Raw genomic sequence first — 25264 nt, 5'->3', positions numbered from 1 at the left:
TTTGTTAGGAATTAGCAACGAGAATGAACTCTTTTCACTCAATAGTACGTCAAGTACATCAATAGTACTAATGGTACTTGAACGCACTAGATAGATGCATGTGTCACTTTAGAAGAAGCTTTTGTGTACAAATCTCTTGGTAAAAAAGTTCATTCTTTATAAACACTTGTCATCTTAAACTACTGCACCTACCTTAAACATTGATAGTAAGCGTTAACCAAACCATGCACCAAACGAAGCACATGCCTTTAGATCTCACCTCAAGTATAATGCATCCTTATTTTGATTTTTTACTGTTTTCATTGTGAACCCCATTCTATCGTACTAATTATCATCGCCTTAATTCTGTGAATATGTAAAAATCCTATGAATCAAACAAAATAAAACTTTTACGTATCCATAATCTATAAAATCATAATTTTCTGTGTTTTAATTAAATTACTTAATATCTTTCCGAGTGATTGCATTATAATTACATGTGCGTCAAAGGATATTGTTCAATTTCAGTCACACTTTAAATTTTTTCAGTATTTCTGCAAAGAGTACCAAATATTACTATAATTTAAGAAAGTATTTCTACTGAAACGATTCCGTTCTTATAGATGAACAAGTTTTCTCATTAACTTTACGTTTCTTGGTTCTTTGGAAAGGGTTATGAAAAACTAATTTATTTATTACATGTGACACTATAAAAGAGTTCATTTCAAAATGCAACATAAATCTATTATGTATGTATTATAACGTATTTCTAAAGTATTTTTATTATATTGTATTCTAATTTATACTACTATATTATATCTATATACTACATAAATACCTAATAATAACTATGCTCATTAGTAAGGTGGGTAAGGTGACCCTTAGTCCCGGTTTGGCCGGGATAATCCTGCATTTCCACCTTGTGTCCCAGGTTTCTCTAGAATCATTATTTGTCCCGGATTTAGATTTTTTGTTCCGGATTGTCCCAGGTTTTTTAAAAGTATAGGTTAAAACGTTACAACTACTCCCCAAATATCTGAAAATGATATAAACAAAGAATATGCTTACATAAAACGGCATTATGAATAAGAAAATTTCCGAATGCAATATTCCAATGTGTTAAAATATTAAATAGCATCTCACATTAATAATTTCAAACTTTTTTTTTAATTTTTATTTCTACGAAAATTTGCAAAAATTGCAATTACAAACTTTTCAATTGCCTGACACCAGTGTTTATTTTTACTAACAATAAGTTTATTATAAAGCAATTTCAACAGAATTTTATACAAGGCTTAAAAGCGAAAACAACATATAGAAAATTAGAAAAATATAACATTTAATCGAATATTAAAGTCCTTTTAAAAGTCAGTAACGTTGATTTGAAAAAAAAATTATTCATTTATAGAAACTAATTTTTATTATGTTAAGGACATATATAGAGTTTTTACTATTTTAAATCATACTTAAGTCATTTAGCATAAAGAGCCTCCGCCCCCTATATCCTGGATTAGTAAAACGTCCCGGTTTTGGCCTAAAAAATGGGACTAATAATAAGGTGTATTAGTTGCGGTCGAGATGATTTTATTTGATAAATTTTATTGTCCTTCTTTCGCATCCTACCTATTTAACTCCTGCAAGTTATCGTATATTTAAATTCAAATAAATTTAGTAAATTAAAACAAACTTAATATGCATATTAATTATTTACATTTTTCTAAAGTTCTCTTTTTAATGTGTTATTATAAATCTAAAAGATAGATGCTTCATTTTCAGTTCTTAGAAAAAATATTTTTGAGAAAACTTGATTAAGTGTTGATCCACAATTATTGCAGATTATTCATAATTTTGTACGAATTTGAGTTTGTACATCAACTCATTTGTCTATACTGAAAATAAAAGATTACATTAAAAAAACCAAAAGAAATTTTTCTCAATCGAAAACTGTGACTTGATAAAACTTCATTTTCAAAGTCATGGAAGAAAAATAAATATCTCTACTAATAATTCCAAAATAACCATTCCAAGTTAGGGAAATCATGGCATTGAGAAAATGCTCGTTACTCTTTACATTTCATCTTTTTATTTATTGAAAAAAATATTTTTTATGCCATTTTTGACAGTACGGAGAACGTTATGCATGGTCATCTGAGACGCAAGGAATGGTGCTGGGCAGTTACTTCTGGGGTTATCTAGTAACTTCGCTTCCTGGAGGAATATTAGCCGACTATTTTGGTGGAACGCGTCTTGTGGGATTCAGCGTGCTCTTAAGTGCCGCGATTACAACGATTTGCCCAGCAGCAGCAGCCTGGCATTACGGTGCTCTTATAGCCGCCAGATTTGCACTTGGATTTCTTGCGGTAACATAACTGATGCATAAAATAGTACATTTTAAAAATTAATTTAAAGTATAAATTAAGTAGAATGTTTAGAACAAGTCGAGGAATAAATACATAAATTGAAAATAGTTCAACGAAACCCAAAGAAAAGAAAAATGTCTACTAATAATTACAACTTGGTGTTAAATATATCTGTTATCTGTTACTGGGGCCATAAATATATAATTCGACTTCATAGCACAATAGCCTGCACAGTGCAAATTATTTAACAACAATTTAAAGGGTATGGGCGTGTTTCCATACAGAATTGGCCCCACCCTGGTATTCAAATGATTTTGATACCATTTTATAGGTATTTCCGAATTTCAAATCCGTAGCTCATAATTTGACCGAGATATCATTGAAAATATATGAAAGTGGCCCCTTTGTTCAAAGTCGTTTTTTGTCGTAACTGTAATGGATATCGACAAACAAATAACGGGATTCTATTCACATCGGTGTGTACTATATTATCAATAACAAATATTGTTTAATAATTATTTTTAGTGCATGAAAAAGTAAAAATAATTTTTTGTTTTGAATTTTCGGGTAGCGCGGTTGTTTGGACTAATTTTTAATTAGCGGCATTAGAAAGGCTATTCAATTTTCTTTTACTGTCCAAAATATTGTTTTATATCATGTGGTGATCATTCCCGGACGCCCTATCAATAGCATTCGATTTAGACATTTTTAAGTACGACCAAAAATTTGTTACTGTTCAGGGTGGAATAAGTGCAAATATATAAAAAGAAAAAAAAAAGAAAATAAAAGAAAAATTCTTATCCCTATTTAATTACTATTACTATTTTAATCTTGTAGTATCTCGTACCTTAAAAATCCACGCTTATAGGTATCTATATAGCGATTAAGGTAAATAATTTTGATGACATTGCGCATAAGGAATTAGATTTCATAATAAATGTCTCAACAATCTACCTGGAGCAGTTTTTATGTAACTGCCACTAAAATGGTTAAATATAATTAAACATTGTCAAATATAATATGAATATTATCTATTGTAATCGCCACTTTTAACACTAATCCTGCCAACGCCGGTCAAAATGACCATTTCAAACTTTGTGTATAACTTGTTAGTTGTTTTTAAACGTTAAAATACTATTACAAAACTATATGGCAATTCTTAAAACATACTAATAATATTTTCTTCATTCTTTGATTTTATTAATTATTTTTTCAATTTTCCGAAAAAAAATTGTTATGTGGGACTAACTACCGCAGTCGGTCAATTTGACCGGTAGAAAATAATGTTTTATACAAAATATACCAGACTTTAGAATAAAGTTCTGGGAGGAGAGTGAAGTCAATAACAAATATATAATAAGTAGATTTCTCTATTTAAGAAATGACAAGAGGAGAGATGGTTCAAATCTTTAACTGGATAGTTGGATTAGTTCTAAAACTAATAAATTCATTCACAAACTTTAAAGAAATTTGTATAAATCTGATTTTATTACTCTCAGCGTGTAAAAAAGTAAATCGAAAAATTGCTTGTCCCTAGTTTGAAAGATTATACAATAAAAATAGAAGAAAGCAGCAAAAGTGTTTTGAAAACTATTAGAATTTGTGTTAGTACTTTGTTTGTTAAAAATGTGGTAGACCAGATTAATAAAAAATGTAACATGAAGTCGAAAATTTGTAGTTGGTATATTTCAACATTTTGATCCTAGTTCTATAAAAGCGTAAAAATGCATAGAGAAACGACGGGTAAAAGTTATTATATATAATTTTTTACCTCGGCGATGCATATTTAAAATCTCAACTAATTCAAGTTTTTATGAACACTGTCCATAAGTTCGGCTTTGTGTGGATGAAAAACTCTGTCAATTTTTTTTTGTGAAAGTTCGGAAACAAATAATATATTTGCTTCAAACAAACATTTCAGACTAAAATAATTGGCAAACGATGTGAGAAAGCCAAATAAAGTATATTATTTATGCATATAGAATTCTGTATAAATATTTAATTTTATTCGTTTTTTTCTTATCATTTATTTAGAAATTATATAAAAATAAATTTATGAAAAAAATCATGAAAATTTCTTTATTTTATATAGATTGGATAAAAATCAATAATTATCTGAATTAAATAATGAAATAGATAGCTTTTTAATTGTAGGTCAATTTGACCGCACGCGGTAGTTATAGATATACACGAATTGTCGGCAGGTTTAGTGTTAAAATAACAATTTTCCCATCATGCAAACTTCAGAATTTGCTTAATGTATTGTTTAAAATACTAATTAGGTAAAAATTATACACGACAAGCAGATCGTCAAGCATAGATTCGACAGGTATGTCCTTGAATGGAAATTGTTATTCAAAATGATAAATTTCACAAAACCTTGATTGTTTTTATTCCATTTCTTTCCACTCAGACATTTTTTTGGAAATTGTTGATGTTGACTCAAAACAAAGTAGTTTACACCATTTTTGATTGGTTATAAAATGTACAATATTAAATTAATACTCATACAATATTTTTAATTGCGATAGACAAATTTTAATACTTTTGTTATCGTAGGGTGTATTGTATCCGGCTCTACACAATCTAATCGCGCGCTGGGCCCCACCTGATGAGAAAGGAAAATTTGTCTCCGCTTTACTGGGAGGAACTTTTGGCACTGTGGTCACGTGGAGTTTTACGGGATACTTGATCGAAAAATGCGGTTGGAAATGGGCTTTCTATGCACCAGGTGCTATTGCTGCGATCTGGTCAGGATTGTGGTTTTTAATTCTTTCAGACGATCCTGCTCATCATAGATTCATCAATAGCTCAGAAGCTGATTACATAGCAAAGAGTCAGGGAGGCTCAGTTTCCAACTCAAAGGTATGGAAATATATACCTGATAAAATCTTTTTTTTAAATATATATATACGCAAATAAAAATTTTCATCAAATTTTTAGAAAATGCCACCATTCAAACGCTTGATTATGTCCGGACCTTTCTGGTCACTGTTTGTGTTGCATTTCGGCTCAGCTTGGGGTTTGCAGTTTCTGCTAACATCTGCACCCAAATTTTTAACAGAAGTTCTTGGATTCGACATACGCAATGCCGGTTTCTTATCCGGTCTTCCCTACCTAATGCGGATGATTATGGGAATTTTATTTGGAGCAGTGGGTGACGTTTTACGCAATAAAAACTATTTGTCAGTAACTAATGTCAGGAAACTGTTTTGTATTTTCTGTAAGTTTAATAAAAAAATATATAGAAACAAATTTTCCCTATTCGCAATGAATTACATTAGTTATAACTTTAACTCGTGTTCGTCATTATTCATTATTATCATATTAATTAATATCGACTTATTTTTAGCTCACGTCATACCAGGACTGTTCTTATTCGGACTAGGAAACGTAGGATGTGCTCCAATTTTATCAGTAACTATAATAACCTTATCTCTTGGATTTAATGGAGCCTCGACAATGACAAATTTACAAAATTCGCAAGATCTTGCTCCAAACTTTGCCGGAACTATCTACGGAATAGTCAACTGTTTCGGAAGCGCTTCCGGATTCATAAGCCCTGCTTTAGTCGGATATTTCATCAGGGATCACGTGAGTAACCTAATGAATTAAAAACTAAAACGTTCAAACATATTAACTGAAAATATTCGTACACGTGAATAAAAACTCAAAATCATTCTGCAAGACGGAATACAATTTGGTATAAATTAAAATTTTTGATCTCAATATATACAGTTACGATAGTAGTCTCTTAGGGTCAAAATTTTAGTAAAATGCGATTTTATTCATATGAAGCGCTTGATATTGATAAAAATTTTCAAATTATATCATTAGTTGAGCAAAATAACCATATAATATAACACGTTGTAATAGCATTTTAATTCTTTAAAGAGTTTTGAAGCCCCATGTTTTTGTCAATTTTTGTTTTATTTTGTATTTTATCTATTATTAATTAATATACATTCGATATTAACCAGTTAGCTGTAGCGCACTCATTGAACAGATCGCACAGTTTTGTGTCGTCAGAATCGAGGTAAAATATTGTTTTTGAAGTGAAATGCTACTTACTACGATTTATTTTATACTGCCATAGCTTCAATATACTCTAAATATTTTGAAATTTGAGAATCAGAGAAATTTTTTTGTTTCTTATCAAAACATGCAATCTAAACAGCCAATGGTCAAAGATTTATACCATAGACGTTATAATGCATGTAAAAGTCTACGATTTATACGCATGACGAGTGTCAATATGTATAATTTTGCCACTACTGCATGACGAATATATTTGTCAATTGCAGTTAGCTGGTTAAGAAATCAGGAAATACTAACTAAACCAAAAGCGCTCTCTGTATCATATTTTGCAGTTTTCGATCATTTTCATTACCAAAGCTAAACAGGTTTCATAATTCTGCTGTTTATCGTCATCAGCTGTTACCATTTCAGCCTGCGCGTGACGTGATTCAAGTTAGTAGCAATTTTTATGATCACATTGATCACCCGTGAAATTTCGCAAATATTTGTCAATATATAATTTTTTTTTAAATTTGCATTCAGCGTATATATATAAGTTTCACTTTTGCAATCCGGTCCCCGCTAAGGCATGAATATTAAAATCTCGATGTTTGTGAAATGTAAAAACAATCCATTAAGAACCATTGTAAACTTTTGTTACGGCTTTCGCGTCATTATATATATATATATATATATATATATATATATATATATATATATATATATATATACATTAGCTCGATATTATAAATATGATTATATTTTAATTTATATCGGCAATTTGTGCAATACTTTTTGATACTATATTTGATACTAAAAATAATTATAATATACGTGAATTTTAATATAATTCACCACCAGAAAAAAATATAAGTTCTTTCAAATTAGGTAGCAAAACTCAGAAAGAAATAAAACCAGTGAAACAACAATTATTAAAAGTACATATTTAAATTATGCAATGATATGAAAAATTAATGATTGCACATTTGAGTAAGAAACGTAATTATCATACACACTGGAATCAGAAAGATTATATTTTTACATTGTAGAAAATACGAGTTTGTATAAAACTCGCACAAAATTAATATCATAAAACACTAAAAATGAATATTTTTATCATTAATTGATTTGAAATCAACATTTCCCAAGTAGCAATAATATCAAACCTAGTTAGTTCTAAAGTTGAATTATAATAATTTTATTCAAATGCTGTCCATTATTATATTAGTATTATTATAGTAGTATTATAATAATAAATACTGAAACAGGAGAGTTCTCTTCAATGATAAATAAGATATATGCACGTCACTTATCGTTATTAAATATACATTCAAACTCTTCCGCAGCACGTATTATAATAAACTAACTCTATTTTAAATAAAATAAAAAAGTATAGTAGAGTCACAGTAATATCAAAAAAGCCATAAAATGTGTCACTATACGATCGAAAAATAGGCGATGAGATTTTTTTTGTTGCGCCTTCGATTAACGCTAAAATACACCAGTATTTTCTCAAAAAGCTAGTAGAGTTTTTAATTAGTTTCCTTAAACGCGATTTTTTGGTTTCAGAATGGTCTAGAAGAGTGGCACAAAATCTTTTTAGTTGGAGCTTTTGTTTATATTGTGCCATCAATTTGGTTTGCCATTTTCGGATCAGGCGAAGTTCAAAGCTGGAATGAGGTAAAAACTGACGAAGCGGAAAATAACACATCAGAAAGTAAAGAACATTCTAAAGCTACATGCGCAACGGAAATGAAGGAAAATATACCAAGCCATAGTCAAATCGAGAGCAAAAGTTAAGGATTTAACGCAAAAATTTGTTTATAGTTTAATTGTAATTATTGTCTGATGTGCCAATGTTTACCTTGTGATATGTTTTACATGTTTTTATGTTTTATTTCTTTTTATACGACCGAGAAAATTCTATAGTTGTTATTACATAAAATGTGGTTACTATCAGTATTATTAATTATAATATATCTGAAGCAGATAGAAGTCTAACAAACATTATCTTCCCTGCCATTGGGCCGTATTTTTTGGTGTCATATTTTAAAAATATACTTTTTATTAATTTCAGGCTCGACAATTCTTAATTTGATAACATATTATTTAAGTCATACTATTTCATCAAAAAATAACATTTCAAATATTTCACTAAAACAGTCTGAAAATAATTATATAATACGTAACCAAATGGTTATAATTTCCGAAATCAATACAGGCGAATGATGTTGCAAAATTATGCTTATTTGTTAATTGTATATTGATATTGTATTTGATACATCCAACCATCAAATATTTAGAAAAATTATTTATACTGTCTGATATGTTTAATAAAATATTAATGTTAAAACTCGATCTTTTATTAATTAAATAATAATAAATACATCGTAATAATTAAATACATTATTATATAACAATATTTTGTAAACATAAATGTGTAGGATAACGCTAAAGGAAACATAATATATTATACGTTGTTTTCAGTGGCGCAAAATAAATCATTTTTAATTATTCATAATTGAATTACACTCAAGATAAACATAAAAATTTGGAGACTGTTAAATATGTCGATAATTAGGATTTTAGTAAATCTACCAAACAATACCGTGGAAACAGAACAAAGAGTCTTTATTTTCCTAATTACATTACATATAAAAATAGACTTTAGACGAGACATTGCCTGCAATATCTATTTATGAGTAAATGAATATGCCCAGCTTTGAAAATATGGTAATGATACTAGTTTAGTTTTTAAACATACAAAAGCAAATTATAGCAGCTGCATCCAACATTATGAACAAACCAGAATAAGATGTGCCAGAGTATGAACATTATAATTCTAAATGCTCTACATATTATTTAGGCATTATGTTATACGCAGCTGAACAATAAATTCAATCGATGCATTTGAAGTATAAATATAAGTGTGATATAAGTACTACTGCAAAATTGTCGAAGGTGCTACGCTATGAAATTACAAATAAAAATTTGAAATTAAATGACAAAATATTAGATGATGTTAAATCCGATTTGGCTGTATTATCTTATTAACTTCCCAAGGGATACGTTTATGTCTTCGCCAAAAACAACCCGACTAATTTTACATTTTCTCGACGTTTCAAGTCATTCAGAATCATTTGAGACGAAAATTGAAAAAGTATATGCGAGCCGTTTTTTTGTCTTTTGTCGGCGTTGTGGTCTCAAAAACAGTTGCACTAATTTTGAAAATTTGATATGACGATCGATCAAGCCGTTTCTTTAGAATTCACAAAAAAAACTTGGCTACGTTTTAGCCAAAAATCCTTAGACGATTAAAAACTTTTAAAAATGCTCAAAATATCTCAATTGGGAATAGTGTTAATTAGATTTTAATAAAAATTGTTCGTGCCGTTAAAAAATCGTCGTTTTCAATAAAACTGAACATGGTAATCGAGTTTATCGTCTATTCTAAAATATTATAGTCCTACGAAAAGTGGTTGAATTGTAAAAATACATTAATGCCGCATATAAATTTCGGAATTCGCGAGTGGAAAAGGTTAAAACTTGGAATAATGAGCTGCGCTTTAAGGACATAAAAACGTGCACTATAATTATTACATTTACAGATATTATAAGTTTGTTTGAAGGATGTTAATTGGAAATTATTTTGATCAGTTCTTAGTAAAAGTGAAAACTATTTTCGTAATAAACAGTTGAAAACTATATCTAAATGGATCAATCTCAACTCTAATTGCTTAAGTGGATTATTTACACCAATCGGGACGTTGTACAACTTGCCTCAAGGCAAAATGCCACTTATACACCTAGTCGAAGTTATATATTCTTCAACTATATTATAGTTCGAAATTATTGTAAAGTTGTTTAAATTTGTCTGTGAGAAGCTGTGGAGGCAACAATTTACGAAGAATTTAAATTTTATGCATTTGTTGGGATTTACTAGCATTAACCCTCCGTCGGGCGCAGTCCAAGTATGTACAGAATCGGGCGCAGTGTATCTGACAGATACAGATTATAAATATATTGACAGGAGGCTCATAGTTTCATATATTTTTATTTAATTTGCGCTTTTACAATGCTGAATATGTATATTATGTGTAAACAAAAACAAAATATATATTAGATCAATATTATTTTTATAATATAGCAAAATATAAAAATCCGTACATGCGCTGAAAATGCTAGACGCAAAACCTTACTTTTTCTGAAATGAATAATTTAATTAATTATATAAAAACAATTGTCAGATTCTGTTGGAATGTTTATACAAAGACTATATAAACAATTAGGACAGTAAAAACTTAGTGTTTTTTGTCATTTTGTACGTCAAATAGAATTTGGCTTAATGCGTTTTTTTTTAACAAAATTGCTACTAGCAAAATATGCGAAGTTTAAAGACAATCTTATATGGACGAATAAATAGTAGACATAAAATAACGAGGCTACTGAGATATGGAGATCTCGATGACATCAAATTATGGAGAAACATGCTAAAATGTTGGTCCTGTCAGATCGGCTGCGCCCGACGGAGGGTTAAAGGCGCTACTATTGCTCCTGCTACTTAAACAAAATAGAATAATTATATAATACGAATCCAAACTGATAAATAATAGTGTATGGCACCTTGCCACCTTAAGGCAAATTGCTGGAACTTTCCGTACCAAAAATTATTGCCCAGACATAAGTGTAAAAAGGTTGACATTTTTTTTAACTTTGAAAAAATTGGATTTTGAGAATTTTGAAATTTTTTGGAAAAAAAACTGACAATTTGATTTTTTTTATTTTGAAATATTTTGGAAATTTTGAGCTTTTTTTCAAACCAATCGCGCTGCTTTAGCTGCATAGAGACGAAATATCGAAGCGTGTAAGCGCCACGTCGCAGTCTAACGGACAAACAATGTTACGGAACCCATGGAAATTTCTTAATAATAAATTTAAACTTATCATTAGAATCTTTATAAAATATCTGATAATTTGATGTTCATATGTCTAATGATCATTTTTGACCGCCAAATGGCATTTTTTTCTGTTTTTTACTCGATCTCCAAAACCGCTAAAACTGCCTTTCCAAAAATTTAACCAGTTCTTCATTTTGTCAGCACAAGTTGAATGTTTTTTGAATTATTAAAATTGGACGCTCTTAAAAATTGAGTTATCGTTTTCGGCAGTCCCGTATCAATAGGAACCGCATGCTTTTTGAATCATTCAAATCGGTTGAAGAGTGTTCCCAAAATCGTCAATGAAAATTTGTATCAGAACACACACACGCACTCACACTCACTTTCTCTTTTTAGGCTGTACGGTCAAAAACACTCACTTTCTCTCTCACACACAAACATTCGTTTCCAAGGTATGCCAAAATGTTTAGAAACCTCTGAAAGAAACATAAAGATATATACACTTTTTCGTTTTGGTTTTCATTTTTTGATTACTATAACTTACCCTACAAGAAGTTAATAATATGTATTAATAAAATTATGACTGCCAAATGATTTTTTTGAGAAAGAAAAATTTCAATTTCAATCACTAATTCAATATTTAATATTTTGATATTTCTGATTACTTTGGAAAACAGTTTTTTCATCAGGTTTGACAAATTAGGTATTAGTTTTGCGACAATACTATTAAAACAATGTATTCAAAAAAAACTTTAGTCAACAATTTTAGATCAATAGTAAAAAAAATGCTTATTTAGACAGTTACAATTTTTTACTTCTTTGCTTACAGCACCCTAAGATAGGTATGTAAAATGCAGAACTTTTAAATTGCTGAACAAAATAAAAAAAAATATAAAATCATATGTTTCAAGTATAAAAGTAAAATGTTTCATAATGGGTGTGCAACCCAAACCCCTCTTTAAAAATCAGATATATCAATGAGCATATTGACACCAATTTTTATTTTCGTGCCTTTGGTTGTGCCATTCCCAAAAACTAATAAAATATTGATCTCACTAAAAAAAACTAAAAAAAAAAATGTTTTTCGAATTACTTATTTCAATCAGTTGAATCCGATACTTCAAAAACCGTGTGACAATTTTTTCTCTGTATTTCCGAAACTGCTGAGCCAAACTTTCCCAAAATCTAATTAACTTAACAGAGAACAGAATGTTTTTGATACATTCAAATCCATTGAACTCAAAAATGCCAACGCATCAAATTTTCCTAAAGTATGCCAAAATAATTAAGAAGTCTTGAAAAATGAAAAATTATAACCTTAACACCAAAAAGTATTAATCAATAACGCGGATACTGATAATACTGTGTTCAGACACTAATAATAATATTTATAATTTTTATTGTATTTTAGTGGAATTGGCAATGCCGGCAATGTGCTGGAAAAGTTTTTCGAGGTAGGCTCATCCATGATTTTTTTTGAAAGAAATTTTCAATTTTATATTTAATAAAGTATTTTGTTATATCAAGTTAAAATGTACTATATATCAATTATTTGAATATTGTCATTGCTGATTAAAATAAGTAAATTGAATGAAATTTAATTTAATTAAAATAAATGTCTCATTCACTATAACATAAGAGAAAACTTCGAAACAATAGCATGAATATGAGATCTATTATCAAAGAATTTTGAATATATAGTCAACTATTAGCATCAAGAATACTATCAAAACTATACGCCTTGTCAGAACAATGACATTGATAACCATGCATGAAAATAATAAGTTTCAACAGTGTATCAAAAATATCCGAGAAAATATTGAGCAAGTCCATAAAGCACTATTATTACATTGATTAATAAAAAAAAATATGAGTACGATAGCATATAAAATTATTTTTTCCAACATAATTCACATAATTTATGGCTACAACGTAGAAGTTTTACGAGATCATGTTTGTAACTTCACTTATTCATAAATTTCTTGTTTCTGTGATATATATATATATATATATATATATACATATATAATTATATATATCACAGAAATATATATATATATATATACACATATATTCTTGAATAGTCTTGAATATGGTGTTGATATAATATGTTTAATTTGAGTTAAAAAGTCGGGCGTTACATCAATAAAAATAGTATGAGATTTCAAATAACGTATGAATTTTAAATAAATAAATTTCTAAAAACTCTCATACTATTTTTATTGATGTAATGCCCAACTTTTAACTCAAATTAAACATATATATATATATATATATATATATATATATATATATATATATATACATATACATATGAATATGTAGATAAACTTATCTCTCCATAATACACAATATAAACTATATATCTTAATTAATAAATTGATAAATATGGGTAAATACTTTTATTTATAGCTAGAAACGATTTATGAATGCTTAATAATTTAAGAATAGGTATTCAAATCAACACAAAAGAATAGAACTATAAATAAATAACTTTAAATATGTACCTATTATTGCCTATATAACAGCATTCTTCTAGATAGTGTTTTACCAATCAAGCGCGCATATTCCAGTACTTCATGAGCATCGGCTTCTTCATTATTTCTTGCATACATATAATAATAATGAATTGTTCTACCCCATAAAACTCTAACTTTACTTAAATCATTTTCATTGCAATAATTCAGATCTTCTCCATCAGAAGATAATCTTGAATATGGACTGGCATCAATTTTCGGTAAACATTTCTCAATAGAAATCCAAGTGTATGTCACCGGGCATAAGAGAAACGAAGGCCTTAATCTTGCTTTATATTTCATTTTCAAACAAGTATGTATATAATAACCCATATAGTAGTATTTTAAATCAGGATATTTCTGATTCAATTGGCGCACTAACATTAGTTCCCTAAATCAACAAAGTATTGAAATAAATTCCCAATGCATACATATAATAATAATGTATAACTCATAATATAGTAATAAGTAACTCATATAAATTACCTCAAAGCCCCATATGTGCCAAGAGACATGTGCCCATAATCAGGATCATAGTAAAAGTATACTGAACTAACACAACTAGGTAAGATGTCTATAACTCCTACAGCTATTAATTTTCCATCTAAATAATACTGTTGATGAAAGGAACCAAAATCTCCCAAAGACTGCAAAATAAGATTGTTATAATTTGTATGCACTATTACGTAAGTACGTACGTACATACATACATACATACATACATACATACATATATATATATATATATATATATATATATATATAATCTATAAGTTATAAATAAATACAATAATTTTAACAAAGCAAAATGTACCTCTAATGGTGAATCACATAGGAAATCTTCAAAGCTCTTGAAATCGCATTCATCACTAGGTTCTTTATGAATTACTGTTTGATATTTATGATATATTATAAAACTTTCTTTAACTGTATCTAAAAACTCTGAACTTTGTATATGTAACAAACGGCACTATTAATGAAAAATAAATTTTAAAATTTCTGTATAAAATTATTGCAATGGAATACTTTTTGCTTTGTCCTTTCAAATTTTCTGGGTTTTATAGTCTACCTGCAAAGGGCTTCTTATCAAGAAACGAGTAAATTGCTCTTCATTGCATTTTTCTGGTGAATCATGATGAATCGCAATCTGGTATTTTCTATATACAAGAAATGCCTCATTGGACTGCTTTAAAACTTCTGAACTGGGAGTTAAACGTAACTATTTTGTGATATATATGAAATATAATTGAATTATAAACATAAAAAGCAAAAAGCATTCCATAATATACTTCCAAAAATCCTGACCTCCAACTTATGAACGGATTTGTCTGGAATATTATTGACAAGATCTTCCAATGTTTTATCCACGTTTTTACTTTGCAGCTTTTCTTCTAAAACAACGCCTCTTTCTAATAACTTAGCCTTTTTCCTTTCCATTCTAAGTACTTTAGCTTTTTTACATGGCGGTCTAGTAAGATCAGCACCAAGACCTTCAGTAAAAATAATATGTGACTAAAAGTTATGAATATATATCCTAATCACACTCAATCTTTTCAAATACCTTGCTTCACAGATTTTATGCTAGATTTTTCTTCTAAACAGTGATTATTATCGTTTGCCTCTGAAGAATTACTAACATGATCTGAATATAAATGTGATTATTATTTAAATTAATTTGATGCATTCAACATTTCTATACAGTACAGTAAACCCTCGCTTTACGCGGCAAGTGCGTACCGTGCAGTATAGGAACCGTGCTATAAGAAACTCGTATTTAACATACAATTCAGGCTAATTCGTAGTGCAGTATGGGAACCGTGTTATGAGAGACTCAGAGTTGGTACAAATCGCACCATTTTTATCGCGTTGTATGGAGACCAAGAAATACAACTTGAAGTAGGAGAAATACGGACGAAATGACGTGTAGGACATTGACACCTTATTCAAAAATTGGCGCGACGCAGTAATCAGCTCAAACGTGTTCTTAGGCGGCTATTATACAATCAGGCATGTCTAAAAGATAAAAGTCGATAACAAAATTTACAACAATACCCTTTTGCACAACGAACTTATGGGCTGTTGACCAAATACTGTGTAATAAGAAGTCCGTGTAGTCGGAGGGATGTCGGATTTTTAGCTCCGTGTAGTATGGGAACCGTGTACCCAGAGTGCCGTGTAAAGCGAGGGCCTACTGTACATATAAATATTCAATTGTAATTATGATATAGGACTTTTAATAGAAAAATCTGAATATATAGACTACATTTGCATTTCAGGCAATCAAATCATCAAATAAATCTATACAATTATTACTGTATGCTGAATACAAAAAATGGCAGTAATATCAAAATCATTTTAAAAAAAACTGTTTCATCTCAACTTCAATTTATCACAATTGATTGGTACTAATTATTGGCATTATTTTTATAATGGTGATAAATTTAATCTATTATTAAAAGCAGTTATTTCAATTCAATCAATTCAAATATCATTTTAGAATCAATTTTTCTGCAACATTAAATTTAAAAAAAAAATAGATTATAATTAGCAAATGATTAATAAAATAAAATTAGCAAATAATTAATTAAGAAATAAAAAGAAACTTTCAATGCAAAATTGGAATCGATATCTATTTAGATGTAGTAAGTTGGTCTGTTATTGTATTTAATTATCCAGTATATTAACAATAATAAAAAGAACTAAAAACATATAAAAAAATACAATTGACTTTTACAAACAATTTCATTCATAAAATTTTGCCCCGAGATAATTTTGTCAAATGAGAAAATACTGACCATAAAAATAGTCCTTAAAATGTTACCTGTTGTATTAGCCATACTGATTTCTGAACCAATGCCAATAGCTTCAATATCATCTACTCTATTTGTCATTAAAGTAGTTGGTTTATTGTCTATGTTCATTTGATCTCCACAAGCAAGAGAATGAACATCTTCACAAACCGTGCTGTCTTTTATGCCATTAGACAAGAATTTGTTAACATTTTTAACATTCTTCTTTTGCGATTTTGATAACTGAAGATTCAGTGCGGCGCACCTAGAAATTTCAACATTAATAATATAAGGTGTTGGGCACCGATTAGCTTTTCTCTTCATCAACCTATTTTGTTAGATGTTACAGTAAATATCAAATAAGTTTAAATTAAGCAGAATACTTTTGATGAAATCAATTATTTTCTCACACATTTATAACTCTGAGATGTTGTCATCTACACATTTTATTTAGTTAAATAAACTTCCCTTGATTTTGAATATGATCAATAGAATTTCTTTACATGTGTGAGTGCAAGTCAAGTTCTTACCCATTCAGATTTCATGAAAATTACTGCCTTGTATGGAGTTCGTCAATAAAAGATTATTACAATGTAACAACTATTTTTATGATGAATGCAATACAATTCAGAATATGATTCATTAAGTAGTGTGTTCCTAATATATTAGTTATTAATATTAAATAATTAAGCTAAACTTAAAAATTATTTATGTAAGTGTATATTAATATTTTATAAGTGTATATTTGTACAAATAAAATATTTTACTTCATAGTTGAGCAATAAACTCACTTAATTGTGTATAATTTACAGCATGATTCATCCATAATAGGTTTATAACAGTATTTCCCTGAACGTCTCCATCCCCTATCTATTAAATCCTGATAATCTTGCACAGTTAAGCAATGTGTCCACATTCCTGAAATAATTTAATCATATTTATCGGAGTATGTAAACGCTTGATACAATTAAATATCGTCTATTTTTGTACCATGACATTTACTCCCTTCATTTTGCTTGCAATAACCACATTTACTAACATTTTTGCCAAAATATTCAACTACACTATAATTACTCATTTCAAGATTTTAATAAAAAAATATATATAAAAAATATAGTACTTTAAATAAATTTTTCCCTTCTGTCAACCTCAAATCGAGAACAGAAATGACAAGTGTAATTTTATTAAAAGTGTGGTGACCAACCTGTCTAAATTCATCGACGCACTTCAAACGAGAACTCATTGAGTAATATCATAGATAATGTAAATACAAAACGGATAACATGGCCGAGTCGAATCTAATTCGATTATGAAGAATGCTTTATTTGCCTTTATTTTCCAAACATTAGCAATGTAAATAAGAGAATAAATTATTAATTAATAATGAATAGGTTACCTATAAAATTTCTTTATAAATAAATTGTTATATTTAATATTATTAGTGTTAGTATTCCATTTTTTTAAAAATGTAGTTATTTTCGATGTAAATAAAATAAATTTTTTTTAATGAAATTTTAATTATAAATTTAATCTATGACAACAAACATAATAAACTAGATAACGCATAGGATAGAAATAAATATCAATTGTTATTGATTATATGATCGGGCCGGCCGTGGTCCCGTGGTAAGAACGTGGGCTAGCAAATCCTAGTCCCGGGTTCGAATCCAACTGCGGTCGGTTCGGTATCAAAGCAGCTCGATACCAAATTTTCACTTGAAATCATAGATTTCAAATATGATCTCAAGTGAAAATAGCCTTTCGTGGGCATTGCTGCAGCATACGTATATGCAGAGGGGGCAATAGTTGTAGTAGCAACATGCCTCTTTCAAGTATGAGGTACTCGGATTGTATCCCTGTACCCAAAAAAGGAAAAACAGCGACTCTGATTCTGTCCACCCAGACTGAGTTGGAGAATAAGTCAATACACCAGGAGAACCTTCGGAAGAAGTTAAAATTCAAGTAATAAAAAGGAAAAAAAGTAATAATCAAGTAATAAAAAGGAAAATGTAATAATCATGTAATATGTTAGGAAAAAGTAAATATGTTTGTAATACGTAAGAAAAAGTAATATGTATGTAAGAAAAAAAAAAAAGTTTAGTATCTTAAAAAAAAATGTAAGAAAAAAGGTAATAAAGTTTTAAAAAAAAAAAAAAAAAAAAAAATTTTGGTTTTCAAATATCGTTAATCCTAATTTAAATCCATATATTTATTTTCTTGTTTCAGTTGACAGCGCTTCTAACCGTGCACAACTTCACCACAGTCGATTCTGCGAGTAATGTGTATTTGGACATTTGTCGGCGATTGTGCATTTTAACATATAGAAATTGTCTGTTAGTTAAACTGTATTTGTAAATTAGGTAGTAGGAAATATAAAAATTAAAATGCCTGACCATTTGGGTGATGATATGCGTAAAGTGAAAAATGCTGAGAAAGATGAAGAAAAAGATATAAAATGTATGTATGACAATGCAAATTTGTTTTCTTATTTAGAAAATTTGTTGTTCTTATACTTTTTATTCAATTTTAGCTTTGGACGAAGGGGACATCGCGTTACTCAAGAGCTATGTAAGTACAATATTATTAAGATTCATATAATTTATTAGCTTTTTTTATAGTGGAGTATTCTTACTATGTTTCTCGGTAGGGCCAAGGACCTTATACAAAAACGATAAAAGCAGTAGAAGATGACATACAGACTGTGATTAAAAGAGTAAATGAATTAACAGGAATTAAAGAAAGTGACACTGGTCTTGCTCCACCAGCTTTGTGGGATTTGGCAGCTGATAAACAAACTTTGCAAAATGAACAGCCTTTACAGGTATTTCATGATCTAATTTATTGTTCATTATTTATTTTTTCATATGTTAATATCGTATTTTTACTTAGGTTGCCAGATGCACAAAAATCATTAACGCCGATTCTGATGACCCAAAATACATAATAAATGTAAAACAATTTGCAAAATTTGTTGTGGATTTGGCAGATTCGGTAGCTCCAACAGATATAGAAGAAGGAATGCGTGTTGGGTATATAATTATATATTAAATATGAAAAACTGTTGAAAAAATAGTGCTTTATATATGTGTAGCATTGCATCAAAATTTGTATTATCTAATATTTGCCCCATAAAACCATGTGATCTCTTCTAACAATAATTTTTTTCAATTGAATTACTTTGTTCATTTTAGGATAACATTTCGAAAAGAATGTGAACTGTTTAATGGTTAAGAAAATTAGTTTGATATGCTACCAATAGTTTTTAGTATAAATATGGTTTTCATATTTATTATATTTATGTTTTGAATTTCAGTGTTGACAGGAACAAGTATCAAATACATATACCCCTGCCCCCTAAAATTGATCCTACAGTCACAATGATGCAGGTATTATTTATAAATATGCTATGTTGTAATAAAATTATTTTATAATCATTTCAAAATAGTATACAATAATTTATAATGGGGTTGTCCTTGTAGGTTGAAGAGAAACCAGATGTTACCTATAGTGATGTAGGTGGATGTAAGGAACAAATTGAAAAATTAAGAGAAGTAGTAGAGACTCCACTATTGCATGTATGTAAATTACAATCTCTTTGATTTATGAATATTAAATCTATTCCAATATCAAATACTTTTATTCTTACTTTTGGTACAAAGTATCTTATTATTTATTATAGCCAGAAAAATTCGTTAAACTGGGTATAGAGCCACCGAAAGGAGTTTTATTGTTTGGGCCACCCGGTACTGGAAAAACTTTATGCGCTAGGGCTGTGGCTAATCGAACAGATGCCTGTTTCATTAGAGTTATTGGTTCAGAATTGGTCCAAAAATATGTAGGTGAAGGTGCACGTATGGTACGTGAACTATTTGAAATGGCACGATCTAAGAAAGCCTGTTTGATATTCTTTGATGAAATTGATGCCATTGGAGGAGCCAGGTAAAATATGAATCAAACAACAATAAGTATTAAATTGACAGATTGACAATGCAAATATAAAGTTTCAGATTTGAAGAATTGTTAATTTTGTAACACCTGGTGTCTTTAAGTAAATGTTTAAAATTAAATTAGTCACAAAATGTGTAAAATATTACTTATTATTTTTTTTTAATAATGATCTTGTGTTTAAGGTTTGATGATGGAGCAGGTGGAGATAATGAAGTGCAAAGGACTATGTTGGAGCTAATAAACCAGTTAGATGGTTTTGACCCCCGGGGCAATATAAAAGTAATATTTATGTCATTAAAATTAAACATCTTACATAATATACTTTTGTGATATTAAATTAAAATTATATATTATATCTTTTAATATTTTATCCCCTATTACAGGTACTTATGGCTACGAATAGACCAGATACCTTAGATCCAGCGCTCATGAGGCCAGGCCGTCTTGATCGTAAAGTAGAATTTGGGCTTCCGGATTTGGAAGGAAGATCACATATATTTAAAATTCATGCAAGAAGTATGAGTGTTGAACGCGATATTCGTTTTGAATTGTTGGCACGTCTCTGTCCAAACTCTACTGGTGCTGAAATTAGGTATGAAATTCATTACTCAATTATCTTAAAATAATTAATGTGAACATTACTAATTGTATTTAAATTGTCCCTACATGTGTATATGACACTTATAAAATATACTAAGTTAATGTTATGTCATTAGTAATCATTATGCTTATTATTATTTTTAGATCTGTTTGCACTGAGGCTGGAATGTTTGCTATTAGAGCTCGTAGGAAAGTGGCAACAGAGAAGGACTTTTTAGAAGCTGTAAATAAAGTTATAAAATCATATGCTAAGTTTTCTGCAACCCCGAGATATATGACTTACAATTAGTTAATAATTATAAAGTGTGAACGTGTAAACCTTTATAAGTAAGAGATTTTTGTAATACAGAAATTAAAATTATTTTCTTGTAGTTTAAGATTTATTGTTGTTTTGTTTCCATTTCTGATTAAAGTCAAAGATTTCAAGAATATACATAGATTTTAACAATTATAACAAAATGAATTTTAATGAAAAAAACAATAAGGTTGATATTAAAACAAAATTTGTTAAAAAAATCCTAGGTGTCTTACGTTAATACTTTAACTTAAACATCCTTTTTTAAAAAATCCACTAAGATTTTGTTTTCTTGAGCTTATACAAGCAAGCACAAAAATATTATCAGTAAGTAAGGAATTAACAGTATGAAAGACAAGTTGACTTATTAAATGGATCAAGTTGAAAAAATTCTAAAAATAATAGGATAATGCATGATAAGCAGATTTATTTGGAAAACAATCAAAAAATTATTTACTTAAAACTGCGTGTTGATATAGTTGAAAAATATAATTTCTGCTGACAAGAGTATTGCAAAAGAAACGAAGGATTTTATGCCCATATATATTTGTTTTGGATTAACAGTATACTTTAATTATCAATTCTACGTATCAAGTACTTGATATGAATTAAATGTTTTGAAAAACATTGGTGGATAGAAAATTGGAAATGAATATAAATAATTAATATACATTACAGTACATAACTGCCTCTAATCTTCTGTAGGCATAAAAATATTGAATATATTCTTATTCAACAGGGATTTGTGTTTTTCATTTGTTATAACCTGCATGAATACGAATATAATCAAAGGTCGAACATGTATTTAGTAGAATATAAGATATATAATTTAAAGTAAAAGAGAGGTATGTATCAACAAGCTAAGTCAAGAGATAATTTTAACTTCGATGAGTCACTTTTGAATTGACAAAATTAAATTTAAAATAATTAGCAATTAATGACGAGAAGAATTCCAAGCCAAGCTTTACTAATCTCCTGACAATACCGATTTAGCCTATATTGTATTCTATAATATTATTGGCCAAATGGCCATAGCTGTAAAAAAAATGTGTAGATTATTATTATAGTTTTATGTGGAAACTGAATTCTTCCTTCAAATGACATTCTTCGCTCGTGATAAGTATCGCGCTACATATATTTAAAGTTGACTTTTATTAAATAAATTCACAGCTTCGAAAAATTAATGTCACGTGTGTAAACTCTAAATTACGATCATTATATTAGTAGCTATACTCACTTTCATTATGGTTTGCAAAATAGTAAACTCACATCAACTATATATATAGTAAATTTCAATAAAACTAACTAAACACTAACTCTGCATAGATTTCACGGTTCACTCTGTACTAACTTCCAAATCAAACTGCCATACAAATTCCGATCGCACATTATTTGGTTGATAAAGGCTGGAAAGTTGTAAGTGGTTCTGAACATTTCAACAGCAAGTCGAAATATAAGTTTTAACCACAAAACACTTATCTAATAGTTCAATTAATAACATATCACTTTTTAACACATAGTATTCAATTTGCACCATTTACAACAGAAAAACCATAAACTTGTATGACAATATTATAAATCCTCACGTTTAACTTTAATATTACGAAGATATATATACATATACATAAAAAACTTTATTAATAAATTTTGAATATCGATGAAAAAAAGGACTACACTTTGCATTTGCATTAACCTTTGTGCCATCATTAGGAATTATGGGATACTGATATCGATATCCGTAACGGTCTTTACGAATGTTGCCCGATCACTGACAAATTTTATTGAAATTACGATCTGAATTTGCACAATTCTTATATCCTAATAAATAGTTTTATCGTATTTATTATATGTCATTTATTTCTTCTATGGTAACTAAAACTCCGATACTAATGGTAAGAAAGTACCCACTGCTAGTGCTAGGGAACTAAATATATGAGAATAAATTAAACATATATGATAAAATTATCAAAAAAACTTATAGAAATTGATCCACAAAAGAATGAGATTATAATTTGAAATAAAATAATATTCTAGATGCCATAATAGATAAAAGGCCTAAAATCCTAAAAATAAATAAATCAACACAGCGACAGTGTTCAGGCGTAAGCCACTTGGGCTTTTGGCGACCGGTGACGACCTCGTATCTCAAGAGACCTCGTGAGAGTTTTTAATTAATTGAAACTTGTATAATTTTTATCGCCATTTGATTAGCTATAAATCTTATTTCCCCATACATTAGTTTAACTATAATTTGGTCAAATATAATTTACGCGATGGTAACGCGTGGTCTACGCGCTACCACCACCCAGCGGAACTCGTTAAATCTAATCAGAAAATAAAATATATTACGATATTTCTTCTTTTTATTCGTATATGGGAGTTAGCCAGAATATGTACTTAGGATTTATTCATAATAAAAAGTGAGAGAGTGCATATAATGGTAGTAGTTTACTGTTAACCATACAACCTGATATGCTGCCAAAGAGATGGGTTCAATCCAGCTTTTACATTATAGTCCAGTCATTACAGTAAGTTCACCTCGGAATTCGAGATACCCAGCTGTAAGTCTGTAAATACTCGTATATCACCACCTAAAAGTTGTCTCAAAACCTACATATGTTGCGTACACCCTACCATATGTAAGTTTTGAGACAACTTTTAAGTGTCAATATACAATTATTTATAGACTTACAGCTGGGTATCTTGAATTCCGAGATTCTCACCTAATTTAAGCTTAAATGGCTGGACTATTATTTTTTTGGCGTTTTTCGCTCGTTGAACATTACTTCCTCATATTGCCTCGGGGTCATCTCGGAGTCCTGTCCTATGCGATCAGATTCATGTATTGATGTTTCACTAATTAAACCACAGCACATTTATAAATAAAAAAGATAATGTACATATACAATTAGATTCTTGAAATGGTCGAAATATATGCGTCATCAGCGCCGAAAATTTAAATTATATCGTATTTTTTGTACAAACAAAATTATATATTTGTAGGTAATTATTACGGAGATATATATTTATATGTAATAAAATACTATATCAGATTTCTAATTTTAAAATCAGTGATTTATTATAGTACAAAGTTAAAATAAAATAGTTTCATAGTCTTATCTATTTGTATATTAAGTAATTAACAATTGCGTATTATACAAAAGCATCTGATATCAGATTGGTGTATTATGATCACAGTAGGAGTTTCAAAACTATTGACTAGTGCTAATAACAATATTTACAAAATCTTATAATATATAATATTATATATATTTTTTAAAACTCTATTATATATAAATAAATAAAAATATTTTTGCCTATGTCACATTATGGTGCAGTTTTTCTTGGTTTTTATTTTCAACTCAGTTTTGTAACTATTTTTTGTTTTGCTGCGGGTGATCTGATTGCTGATTTTCTGTAATAATGAATTCAATATTTAAAACTATATCAAATACAAACTGAATAAAAAGCAGTCGATAGTCTAATAATTACCTGAGTTTGTTTCTTGCTCAAGCGACCAGTAGCTGCTAAAGCTGCTACCTCGAAAGCGTCAGATACACTTCGATCTGCTAATTTCGCCGAAGTCTCAATGTAAGTTACTGCCCCGATTTTGCGTCCAATCACCATAGCCTGGACAAATTATTAATAATTTAAATTAGTGATGTTGCTAGAAATATTTTGATTGTTACAATTATTTTAATTGCTAATTAGTCAAGGCACAGTTTTTGTTTGTAACAGTTAACAATTTTTCTCTTTTGTTGCAGCTAGGTAACAAATAGCGAAACAAAGCAAACATTCATAAAATGTTTTTATATAATAAAATTATGAATATTTTACGCCTATCATGTAGAAATCATTTTAT

General features: G+C 28.9%; 4 protein-coding genes across 8 annotated transcripts in view; 2 read left to right on the top strand and 2 right to left on the bottom strand.

Annotated features, from left to right (window-relative positions):
- The window catches only part of LOC113378610 (sialin), a 45164-nt gene extending 36590 nt beyond the window's left edge, over positions 1 to 8574 (top strand). The window contains exons 3-7 of the mRNA XM_026619156.1: positions 2103 to 2339; positions 4899 to 5204; positions 5283 to 5562; positions 5692 to 5933; positions 7926 to 8574. Coding sequence (XP_026474941.1) covers positions 2103 to 2339; positions 4899 to 5204; positions 5283 to 5562; positions 5692 to 5933; positions 7926 to 8156 — 1296 coding nt within the window. The 3' untranslated portion in view covers positions 8157 to 8574. The remainder of the gene's footprint in view (positions 1 to 2102; positions 2340 to 4898; positions 5205 to 5282; positions 5563 to 5691; positions 5934 to 7925) is intronic.
- On the bottom strand, positions 199 to 21049 carry LOC113378611 (arginyl-tRNA--protein transferase 1). Of its 5 annotated transcripts, none has more exons than XR_003367203.1 (10): positions 20920 to 21049; positions 17351 to 17477; positions 16592 to 16824; positions 15332 to 15412; positions 15076 to 15260; positions 14585 to 14740; positions 14257 to 14417; positions 13762 to 14161; positions 818 to 1015; positions 199 to 345 (listed from the first exon to the last, which is right to left on the bottom strand). XR_003367203.1 is itself a non-coding variant. In XM_026619158.1 (9 exons), exons 1-8 carry the CDS (start codon positions 17635 to 17637, stop codon positions 13765 to 13767), a joined length of 1428 nt encoding a protein of 475 aa, XP_026474943.1. In that variant the 5' UTR covers positions 17638 to 17710; the 3' UTR covers positions 2215 to 2348; positions 13762 to 13764. The 5 variants fall into 5 exon arrangements, 2 of the variants coding, with proteins under 2 accessions (XP_026474943.1, XP_026474942.1); XR_003367202.1 differs by lacking the exons at positions 14585 to 14740; positions 20920 to 21049 and adding exons at positions 14840 to 14989; positions 17550 to 17710; XR_003367201.1 differs by lacking the exon at positions 20920 to 21049 and adding an exon at positions 17550 to 17710.
- On the top strand, positions 18808 to 21411 carry LOC113378612 (26S proteasome regulatory subunit 7-like). Its single transcript, XM_026619159.1, has 10 exons — positions 18808 to 19016; positions 19090 to 19127; positions 19207 to 19380; positions 19449 to 19588; positions 19873 to 19945; positions 20039 to 20134; positions 20239 to 20498; positions 20690 to 20786; positions 20891 to 21099; positions 21252 to 21411. The coding sequence occupies exons 1-10, from the start codon at positions 18944 to 18946 to the stop codon at positions 21394 to 21396; spliced, it is 1305 nt and encodes a 434-aa protein (XP_026474944.1). The 5' UTR covers positions 18808 to 18943; the 3' UTR covers positions 21397 to 21411.
- A 3207-nt stretch (positions 21412 to 24618) lies between these two features.
- Positions 24619 to 25264, bottom strand: part of LOC113378153 (GTP-binding protein RHO1-like) — a 38014-nt gene continuing 37368 nt past the window's right edge. The window contains exons 6-7 of the mRNA XM_026618678.1: positions 24895 to 25032; positions 24619 to 24817 (exon numbers count right to left, since the gene is read on the bottom strand). Coding sequence (XP_026474463.1) covers positions 24725 to 24817; positions 24895 to 25032 — 231 coding nt within the window. The 3' untranslated portion in view covers positions 24619 to 24724. The remainder of the gene's footprint in view (positions 24818 to 24894; positions 25033 to 25264) is intronic.

Source organism: Ctenocephalides felis, unplaced genomic scaffold, assembly GCF_003426905.1.
Source record: "Ctenocephalides felis isolate EL2017-DRISC unplaced genomic scaffold, ASM342690v1 CF-g0.4_SCAFFOLD_01886, whole genome shotgun sequence".
NCBI lineage: Eukaryota > Metazoa > Arthropoda > Insecta > Siphonaptera > Pulicidae > Ctenocephalides > Ctenocephalides felis.
This window is presented reverse-complemented; position numbering and strand designations above follow the sequence as displayed.